The sequence below is a fragment of the Natrix helvetica genome, assembly GCF_964273705.1.
Source record: "Natrix helvetica genome assembly, chromosome: 1".
Taxonomy (NCBI): domain Eukaryota; kingdom Metazoa; phylum Chordata; class Lepidosauria; order Squamata; family Natricidae; genus Natrix; species Natrix helvetica.
Genome location: NC_138548.1, coordinates 111,213,623 through 111,225,211, shown reverse-complemented (window position 1 = coordinate 111,225,211; position 11,589 = coordinate 111,213,623). Strand labels below are relative to the sequence as shown.

At 38.6% G+C, this 11,589-nt stretch overlaps 1 protein-coding gene across 3 annotated transcripts in view; it reads right to left on the bottom strand.

Moving 5' to 3' along the window:
- Positions 1-11,589, bottom strand: part of MOB2 (MOB kinase activator 2) — a 120,213-nt gene that overhangs the window by 1,475 nt on the left and 107,149 nt on the right. For all 3 annotated transcript variants that reach the window (XM_081934783.1, XM_081934782.1, XM_081934781.1), the window contains exons 2-4: positions 11,092-11,252; positions 9,341-9,434; positions 556-680 (exon numbers count right to left, since the gene is read on the bottom strand). In XM_081934783.1, the coding sequence (XP_081790909.1) occupies positions 556-680; positions 9,341-9,434; positions 11,092-11,252 (380 nt within the window). The remainder of the gene's footprint in view (positions 1-555; positions 681-9,340; positions 9,435-11,091; positions 11,253-11,589) is intronic.

Genomic DNA, 11,589 nt, shown 5'->3' with positions numbered 1-11,589 from the left:
TTCATGAAATATTGTTTAAAACTAACAGCACATCTCTTAGAGTCGTTCGTACAGGGCAATTGGTGTTCCTCTGAGAGAAAGAAGTCCAGGTAATTGGCCTTCTGCAAAGATTGTCCCATCAGCATTACTTCCTTCAGGATATCTTTTACAGTGCAGATGGTGGCAATGGCTCGAAAGCCGTGATGGCCCACCACCTCAGTCATGAACAAATCCTGTTCAGGCTACTGCACCATACTTTTCTTCATTCAACTCTATTAGATACGTATTAGGTTGACACGCCTGAGAAGTCTTTTTTTGTGCTTAAAAAGTGTGACTTGCTCATTTTGGAGAAGGTGATTATTTCAACCCCAACCATAATACATTCTAGATTTTAGATGAAAAACATTTTTGGCCAAGTCTGTTGCTGAACTAGAGGTAGTAAGGTAAAATGAGTAGTGTCTACAAATGAAATGAGATATGATTTAAGTTCATTTAATTTAAATTGGATCAAACAGCAATGAATGAAAGCCATAAAAAATCTGTCTGAATTAGGGTTTTTCCTGAGAATAAACATACCATATTTAGTAGGAAAGACATCCTCATCCGTCACTAACTTCTGCACTGAACTCATGACAAAGTCAACATATTGAGGGGCTGTACATTTGATCTTCTTTCCTCGTTCATCATACCAGTAGTATTGTCTGCAAAGAGAATGAGCAGTATGGTAAAATCTGTTCTGGATATGTAAGTTACCAGATAAGCTATAACCCACACATGAGGCTCCCATGATTATTTTTTGTGCTTCTCTTCACCTCCTCAGTTATTATGGAAAGAAGTCAGCAAAGAATTGGGGGATTTAAAAAATAACTGAAATGCTTAAATTCTCTCTTTACACACAGCCAAATCACACCACAGAAAGCCGAAGTGCAGCTCTCAACCTGAAAAAAATAGCTCATCTCAAGACCACCAAAAAGCAAACAATATTGCCTTAGCTGAGCAGCTAAAATTCCAATTAAAGTTTTAGAATACTGTTATTAGAACTTAAGCTCTCCACTCTAATTTGAACAAATGACGTTTGTAAAATTAGAAATTGGTGAGAATCTGGTGTCGTGAGCGATAATGCTTGGGTCAGGAATAAGTTTCAGCAACTGCCATTTGTTTATAAAGCAATTCTATGAACCCTTGTTCTACTTTAAAAAGCAGATCCTATATATGGGAGAACTACTATAAGCTTTAAACCATGTTTCAACTGCAGAAACACATTGAAAGGGCCAAGTCACACTTGAGGATGCTGTTTTAGGTGAGATGACACACGCCTTTAGCAATGTAGTTTTCATAAACCAGTTTGTTACAGAATGACTATTTTAAAGATTTACTATATACTGTACATATGGTCACACTTTAGTCTCAGGTTTTAAGGAAACAGTACTTGAAAATGGAAAAGCCTTATTTTGTTTTCAAAGTTAGCAAATAGGAGTATTTACAAACAGTTCCTAGAAATCTGATTTAAATAATTAATGTCCCCACTTCATTTCTGACACAACTTTCATCATATGTGTTAAACAAATGCGTACATTGTACTGAGGCAAGTGGAAAGGCAGTTACTTTTTCATAAAATAAATAGAAATTTTGTCCAGTTGATGAAAAGTATTATGCTAAGGGATTCATCCCATAAAATGGATGACTGTAGTTACAGGCAACAATTTACATAGTTCCAACTTAAAAAATGAACTATATTTAAAAATATATTTAAATTGAGCATATATTCTGTTGAATTAATCTTTCTCTGAGCATATCCTTCCGTATTCAAATGCAGGTTTGCATCTTATTAATAGAATATTAAAAACGAAATGTAAGAGTAAACAACTCAATGCAGAATTGTAAGGTCTCAGATTCTGGTTTTCAACAACAGGCTGATACATACAAATGCAGCAGATTTTGTATAGTAACATGAGCTGTCAGGAGATGGCAGCATAATAGCAGATAACTTCAACATAATAAATCCCATACAGTAGCTAGCACACTTCTGCAACTAGTCTTAAACATAAAACTACATTTTATGTGCATTTTTAAGTATAGATTGTAGTTTGTGGTGGTGAAAACGTTGATCTATTATGAAGAGGGGAATTCAAACATTTCTTGGAAGTATCACATCAATTCAAAAAGCTCCTTCAAAGGAGGTATTTTCATCACAACTATATGAATAAAGATTCTGTGCTCTTTCCATGACACTTTTAAAAGGAATGCAGATTACATCTAAAGATGCTTTTCATTCATGGGGCTTCAGACTGTATTAGTGAATTTTTAATGGAGCCAGCACATGTCTAAGTCTAGTACAGCATTTATAATTAACTTAATATTCAATGAAGTCTTACATTGTTGAGGGAAAATATATGACACATACTTAATTGTCATAGGTGTGTTATTATTTGCAGAGCCAGAGCAGGGCGGTGGCTAAGAAGTTGAACTTGACGCCCCTGTTTCAAGCCAGCCATGGGAGCTCAACTGAGTGTCTTTGCGCTCAGTCCCACCTGTCCCAGAGGTGGTTCTTGTGGAGAAAATAAACACAGGAGATGGAGTAGTGTGAACAATGACCTGAGCTCCTGGAAAAAATTAAACTATATAAATTGTACAAATGGGATTTTAAATGTAATGTTCTTCACATTCAAGAAATACACTTCAGCCAGCCTAACCTTGACCCCATTAGATACGTTGTCTTGTCTCTCCCAGCCAGGAAGACCATTGGCAATGCTGGCTAGAAAAATGTAAAGTCATAATTCTAATTGGAGGGCAACAAGCTGAAAACTTTACACTGTTAGCATTTTTACCATTGTTTCGTGAGAACCTTATTGTATGAAGCAACATCAATTACCGGTTGGTACTATTACTAATGGAATTTTGGCAGTTTCAAATATTCTGTCCATGGAGCCCAACCTATCTTCAAAATGTTATCTCAACAACAACTCTCATTCTTGATAGAGAAGAAGAATTTGACTCTTGATGAGATTTATTTTCTTTTTTTAAAAACCCAGTTGCAAGCAAAGAGAATAGGGATGAAATTCCTCCAAATTCAAGCTGCCAAATGTATGTTCCATTTGCCTAATGGTTGGAGGTCAGCAGTTAGATAATATCCTTGCCCAGGGCCTTTCCTGTGTCTCATTTTTACCAGGAGATTAAAGGGGAATATTCCGAAAACACATATCTAGTATTCTGTCATAATCCCAAATAGGATGAGCATAAAGGTAAAAGTTCCCCTTGCACATATGTGCTAGTCATTCCCTACTCTAGGGGGCGATGCTCATCTCCGTTTTAAAGCCGAAGAGCCAGCAGTGTCCGAAGACGGCTCTGTGGTCATGTGGCCGGCATGACTAAACGCCAAAGGTGCAGAGAGCGCTGTTACCTTCCCACCAAGGTGGTCCCTATTTTTCTACTTGCATTTTTATGTGCTTTCGGACTGCTAGGTTGGCAGAAGCTGGGACAAGTAATGGGAGCTCACTCCATTACACGGCACTAGGGATTCGAACCACAGAACTGCTAACCTTTCTCATTGACAAGTTCAGCATCTCAGCCACCGTGTCCCTAGGATGAGCATAACTATCCTTTATTCATCTATGCAGACCAATAACGACAGAATGTAGGGAAAGATTATCACATGCTTTTGCTTATCAACATGGATGAAGAAGTCAAGAAGTCACTCCAAAACAAAGATTATGAAACAGCAACAGTCTATGTTTCTTGAGCTTGCATGTTAAGAATAAAATCTAAATCTAAAATTTCAGTAGATAAGAAGAGTTTCTAAGTGCAAAAGTGGGCAATTTCTGAAGTGTCCAGGATCCAGACACTTCCTAACCTCCTGAAAGTTTTTTTCTGAATGATTTAGAATATGTCTGAGAGGCCTCTGTACTTTTATTTCATCCGCTTTTCAAGGTGTTCTGGTACTCCCTCTGAACCATCACAATTTATTGTACATATCTCCATCGTTGATAGACAAACAAAAACTTTTCTGTGTAGAAAAAGATGAAACTGATAAACTTTATATTTTTATAAAAACTTAGGCTTAAGCCTACCACCCTCATTTTGTAAAAGATTCTTTCATGTACAAACAAAACTATTTTGTGTGAGGATATGTTAACAAATATTGGCTCAGAGCACAAAAATGGTACTTTGCACGCAACCATTTTCAGAAACAGGGTTAGACTATGAGATGTTTTCATAGTACTCAAAAGAGGATTTAAATTGTGTCTTATGTATTTCTAAACAGTCATGAGCTGAAGAAAATAAATTCCACATGAAAAGTTTTTAAAAAGATCAAAGGGCAAAGAGAAAACAGTAGCAACAGGAAAATCTCGCTTCACGCAATCAGTAGGGGAAGTGCCCATTTTAGCAAAGAAACAAAAGAAGAGGTTAAACATTAAAGTTTGACATCTGTCTCTAGGCAAGCTCAAAACTGCTGCTCAGATTGGCAAGACTCTCTATACACAATAAAAAAAGCTAGTGAGATCTGGCCACAGAAACTGGAGCAATAGTCTTAAAGACAGGCGAATCCTTAAGAAACAACCATCTAACCATCCTAATATAGTGTATGTAGTAACAGCTAAACAGACACACAGAAACACGTATGATTTTTTAAAAAATTATTCTACCATAGAACAAATATAAAAGTCAGCCAGTAGTAGACCCAAAAGATGCATAGCTATTGTTTTAACAGTACTTAATTTATGCTATAAAGATATTTCTAGTTGCAGAGAATGTTATTTATTAAGCAATGAGCAAAAGCACATAGAAAGGCTGCTGAATCTAAACAAAAAGGAAATTCATGCAGACAAAATTTAAGCATATTCTCTGTCTTACATGTATTTTGCTTATGTCTGCAGCCTTCAATGAAAATAGCACCACACTATTTCTTATTTGATTAACTCCAATAGCCTTATTTGTTTAAATTAATTAAAACAGAATGGGAGAAAATCTTGTTAATAATTTTCAACATTCATATATGGTGGTCTACTAAGTGCTGTACCCCGTGTTTATTTTTATTTGCTTAATTTTTATATCTGTCCACCTCACATACAGTACATGACTCAAATATGAAGGTTTGAAAGGGTCTTCAATGTGTTTTTATTTTTATTATAGATGTTTGTTTTTAATCTGGTTTACTGATGTATGTCACTCAAGAACTAGAGTGATTTCATCAACATAAGACCAATAAACAAATAAAATAATAATTATGTAGTAAATCTCTGGATAAAGTACTGAATTTCAGAATATTTTAGAATAAATAGAAGTATCATTGCGAGTTGGACATTTTTACCATTATTGTTTATATCAACAATGGAGCCTTTAGTGCAAGTAATAGAATTAAATGTTTGAAGATTAATGGAAAGGAGCGTTTTATTAATCTTTTTGCAAATGTACAGCTTTAACCTTAACTTTTTCCTATAAATTCAAGAAAGCTTCATTATTCAAAATTATTATGTTTTGGTTTTTTAATAAAAGCTAGTATGATAATAAACTGTATGGATGCAAAACTTTAAAAGAAATTTACCCATTTGGAAATTAAAATTATTAATTTACTTATGAAGGTAAATAAACTGAATTATGTGTTAGCCATCAAATTGCTCAAAAAGAAAATCAGAAGTTGGAATAGAATTAAGGTTTTGTGCTTTGTGCTGCTTTCAAGATATCTTTATTATCTAAGTGGTAATTATTTCAGGTTCTTTCAACTAATTTATCTCCGCCAGAAATTTAATACAAGAAAAATTGCCATTGTCCTTCATACATTTAAATTTTAAAAAATCAAGATTTTATTTTTAGAGCAGATTATTTTGACTGGATATCTTCAATCTCAGGAAATATTATGAAGATGCACAACTGAGAAATATAATGCGATTGAAATCCAATATTGAACCTAAGTTATACTTTGGTTTGGAGTTTTATGGCAAATTTAAAAGAACAACTTTTTAAAATCATTTCGTGCTACTTGTACAAAATGATCACTTCTACTTACAATCTATTTTTTAAGTTAGGTATGGATTTTTGGACAAGAATAGTTTAACTATTTATATTTATGCAGTGAAGGTGGTCTCAAAATAGGATTTGCAAATATTGTTGTCCTCTGACTAATTTTTTTTTTTAAATAATCTAAACATAGTATAGAACTCTGGTGAAATTGTCATATATGACTTCAATAATTCTATGCTTTGCAATGAGAAAATGATTCATTTTTTATCTATGGTACAAGAATTAGAAACGTTGGGGAATTAGTATTTACAGGAAGAAGTACAACTATGATTTTTTACAGATTTTTAGTGACCCTTAGTTAATACAATAAGAAAAAAGTAAGTTTGTGGGATTGAGTTATGTTCCAAAAGAGAGACTGCTAAACCACAGCCTATAGAAAATTTGTGAAAAAAATTAGTCTAGCTGAATCATTGAGATTATTGCTTTCTTTGCAAAGAAAGTTATTTCTTATAGAATAAAAACTGAAACATATGCATCTCCAACTGAAATGGAAAATACTTTATCCCAGATATATATATCTGTGACTTGTGTTTAAAATACCGTGTTTCCCCAAAAATAAGACAGGGTCTTATTTTCTTTTGACCCACAAAATATTGCTTGGGCCTTACTATCAGGGGAGGGCTTATTGTTTTGGGGTTGCTAGGCGGCTGCTTCCTTGCGAGCGGCCTCCCGAAGAGTCAGGCATAGCCTCAGGGGTGAAGCAACCATGAGGTGACCACGCTCATGAGCAGCCGCCTGGCAAACCCCCTCTCCAACCGGGTAGAACTCCATTCACTGACCTAGGGGGTATCCCTAAGGCACCAAGCCACATGGTGCTCTGCCCGCTCCCCAGCTTCCGTGGCTTGGCACATTCGAGATACCCTCTAGGTCAGTGCATGGAGCTCTGCCCGGCTGGAGAAGGTAGTTGCGCAAGCGCCTGTTCCGCCCCCAGCTCGCATGCCTCCCAGCCTCACCATGCCCTGGCCCAGCTCTCCCTGCAGGGCCAGGACACCACCGCTGCTGCACTTCGAGCATAACTTCTTCTCCGGCTTCCAAACTCCGGAACTCAGCTTCCAATTCTTCCAGCAGTGGCTGCTCTAGGAGTGCGCTCTATGGTTGTGGGCCGGCTGCCATAGGACCAACCATAGAGCGCACTCCTAGAGCGGCTGCTGCTGGAAGAATCAGAAGACGAGTTCTGGAGTTTGAAAGCCGGAGAAGAAGTTATGCTCAGAGCGCAGCAGTGGCAGCGAAAGCGGTGCCGGCGCCCTGGCTCTGCAGGGAGAGCTGGGCCAGGGCATGGTGAGGCTGGGAAGCATGTGAGCTGTGGGTGAAACAGGCGCTCGTGCAATCTCTCAAGCCGGGCAGAGCTCCATGCACTGACCTAGGGGTTATCCCAAATGTGCCAAGCCATGGGAGCTGGGGGGCGGGTAGAGCGCCACGTGGCTTGGCGTCTTAGGGATACCCCCTAGGTCAGTGAATGGCTCTCTGCCCGGCTGGAGAGGGAGGTTGCCGGGTGGCTGCTCGTGAGCGTGGTTACCACATGGCTACTTCACCCCTGAGGCTGCGCCCGTCTCTTCGGGAGCCCGCTCGCAAGGGAGCAGCCGCCTGGCAACTCCCCCCTCTGGCCAGGCGGAATGCCACTCCCCAACCTAGCAGTAGCCCGAAAACAGCAAGCAACGTGAGCGCCTTGCTCCACAGCTTGGCGCCTTCGGGATACCGCTAGGTCGGTGAGCAGTGCTCTGCCTGGCTGGAGCGGGGATTGTCCAGCGGGTTTATTTCAGGGGGCCTTATATTTTTGCCCACGAGAAAAAGATGAAAAGGCCTTAGTTTCAGGACAAGTTATATTTTCGGGGAAACACAGTAGATGGGTGGAAACTAATCAAGGAGAGAAGCAACTTAGAACTGAGGAGAAATTTCCTGACAGTTAGAACAATTAATCAGTGGAACAGCTTGCCTCCAGAGGTTGTGAATGCCCCAACACTGGAAGTCTTTAAGAAGATGTTGGATAGCTATTTGTCTGAAACGGTATAGGATTTCCTGCCTAGGCAGGGGGTTGGACTAGAAGACCCCCAAGGTCCCTTCCAACTCTGCTATTGTATTGTATTGTAGATGAAAAGAAGTACCATTTTAAATTAGGCATGATGGATTGAAGTATTAAGGATTCCTAAAACTGGTGATCACTAGTGAGCTATAATAGTGTTCCCACATATAGCAGATAAGAGAAGGGTCTGAATTTGGTGTGACTGAGTCAGCTAGCTCTTTTATTCCACTCAAAAGACTTTAACCTCATAAAAACATAACTGAAATTATCAAATACAACTACTGAGCTGGTGTATGGGATTTTTCTCTGGAGTAGACTCATAAGCAATAGGCAGCACTCTGAAAAACCTCCCTGAACCAATCTGTAGCCTGAATCAAGCAGCAGATAATTTTAAAAATGTGATTTAAGAAGAAGCAGTTCCATGGTTAGGATATAGAGCAGTTATTAATGAAAACTAAATCAAAACAGTGGCTAAACCAATATACAGAAGAGTGAAGCTGAAAACTGAAGTAGGCAGGAAGAGGAAATAGTAAACAACTGAATCAGAGAGATCATTAATATGAGTGTTGAAATCAACAAGCAGCTAAGTTAAGGGGCTGATTGAAGTCTGAACTGATACATGAAGAAAAATTATATTTTCTCATGTATCACAGAGCTTCAGCCAAATACAAACAAACAAACAACCCTCTGCAAAGTGAAGGATAGACTAAATGGGTAGGACTTGGAAATATTTTTCTGTGAGAGAAAGTGACTACTAGGATCATAATAAGAGGAAAAAATAATGTAGGCTGATTCAGGTAAGATTTTTCCTATGCTGTTGTGCTCTGCCCCTCCCATGCTGGAAATGTGGATGCCATTCCTAAGTGAGTATTCTAATCTCTTGAATCCAATGAAATGTCACACAACAGGAAGTTCCATTTTAGCCTTCTGAATTGATTGCTCTCTTTTTTAAATGTTAATGTTTTTTGGAACATTTTTCGAACGCCACCCCAGTTAGAACCAGTATATTTGTCTTTAGAAATATCAAACTAGAAGGGTGGATGGAAATAGTGAAACATCCACCTGCAAATTTAAATGCCTGCTAGGTAGATTTTGCCTTTTATTAACATTATCTGAAGTCCAGTGACGATGCTATTTGCATTACCTTTTCCCTATGAATTCTGAGTTAACAGTATTTTCTTCTTTCAAGAGTAATGATAAAGTAATGCAATTTTTACATTCAATTTACCCTGCAATTTTACAGGGACAATTGTTTTGCATTCCTCAATTGGAAAAGAAGAAACATTCATGCCATCAAAATACAACAAAAAAGATACAACTTACGTATTGCATACTGCCATGGTCTGACACGACTCTCCTGTACAGAATTCGGAGATGGTGCTATACTGTAAATTGATATGGTGGAAGAACGTCGTCGCTGAAAGACAAAAGAACACCAAAGTTTCCATTATTACTCTGCATGTTTGGAGGCTAAAATAGAGGGCTTAAGAGCTGGGAAATTAGACATAAATGAAATCGTTCATTCAGCATTATCACAACTACCCAAGCATTTTCTTGCTAAGAATTGTATTAGCCACAGCTGGATCTGGATGTCTTAGGGAATGTCTTTCACCAACAATTTCTCCTCAGCCACTAGGCAGTAAGCAGCATTCTCTAAGGTTTCTCCTGCTACCAGTAAGTACAAAAGAGGGGCCATGATGGTGGATATTTCCTATAAAGGAAATTCCTTTCCTTCAAAAGAGTTTGTCCATGAGGCAAGGATGGCGCCCACCCATACAGCCTTCAAGAAGAAGTGAACAAGTCTGTCTGTCTCATTTATATGGTCAACCATCTCACAGAAATGGGCAGCATACAACAACCAATAAAAACAAATACATAAAATAGTTGCTATAAAACTAAATCAATATAAGAATAAAAAGATATTATAAAAAATAAAGCATATGAAGCCACACAAAGACAGTAAAGAATCCCTGTAACTGAGCATTTAAGAGTGTTCCCAGTGCCCTGAGACCCCAAATCTGATGATATAACCGTCTTGAGGGACTTCTGGAATCATAACAAGGATAGAGCTAATCTGACTTTGAGGGGTGGGGGTGGAAGAGAGTGGTCCATAGGGCAGGTGTTACAGCAGAGAAGGTCTGCTTCCTAGCATCCACCAAATAAAGACCCTGATGTATGGTATTTGCAACTTCTTACTCTGGTAAATCTAATGGGATAGGCCAATGAAATTGGAGAGAGGTAATCATTCAGACAATCTGGTCCCATGTCATGACAGGCTTTAAAGGTTAAAAACAGCCCCTTGAATTGAACTCAGAAGCCAATGCAGCTCGGGGGACAGAGGTGTAATACTAGAAGTGCTGTTCTGGGAGCACACATAACTGATAGGGACCAAAAACTGGAATGTGAAACTAGTATAAGACAACAATTCTGTGTTCCCGGTGAGTGGCCCACTCTCCATCTCGCACACTACTTCTCCATGGTGCTCCTCCACCGCTTTGGCAGCCTCATCCCCAAAACCAAGTCCCCAAAGACCAGGGACCTGGAAATTCCCATTATCCTCATCAAGCCTCTCTACAAGGGAAAGCTCTCAGCACCAGCAAAAACCCCAGCTGCCCTCCCCCCACACTACCACCCACCCCCACATATCACAAGACACACACACACACACACACACACACACACACAAAAACAGGCTCCCTCCCATGCTGCTCTCACCAACTAATGGAGGGCTCCTCACATTCCTCACTTCAAAAAGAAGCTTCTTGGAGGAGAAGCTAAACATTTTCAAGGAAAAAACTAAGACAGTGCAGTTGCCTTTTTAAAGCACCTTTGGGTCAACCATGACCTGGATGCTTGAGAATCTCCATAGACACTCTGCAAAGCAACTCTTTCACTCTCAAAGAGGCTGGCTGAAAAGGATCATGCCCGGAATCTAAGCAGAAATCCACGCTTGGATTTCAGGAAGGTCCTTTTCCAGCTTACTGTCAGGAAGCAAGATTCTCCTTTTATCTATTCTTTGATTATGAAAAACAACCAACACAATGTTCAGTTGTTGCAAATCTCATAATACTTACTGTTGCTAGCTAGCCACTCATTAAGGTCTATTTCACGTGGTAATATAACTAATTCTTTGAATTCAAAGTCAGTAATCCTGGACTTCGTATATTCTGGTTCAAGATACAGTTTCTTTTCCTCTGTTGCAGGCTTTTTACCATTTGGTTTTCCCTTGGATTTCCTGCAAAAGAAAAGGAGAAAAAATAGATCAGAGATTAAAATCAGAAATGAAAACTTATGTTTTCTCCAATTTAGCCTAACTTCCAGCATTTCTCTGAAACATTTGCTACAATCACACCATAATGTCATATGGTTCTTTTTGTGTGTGATTAAGAAAGCAGCTACTCCCTCTTTTGCACAGTTCCAATCCCCAATTTTCATTCTAATGTTCTTAAAAGGAAAAAAAAAACCATTTATATGTGTGTACTTCTGTAATCCAGATTGTAAAACATTATCTTCAACTTCAGGTTTTTTTTCTGGTGTTCTGAGAATTATGGGAGTTGGATTTTATACAATCG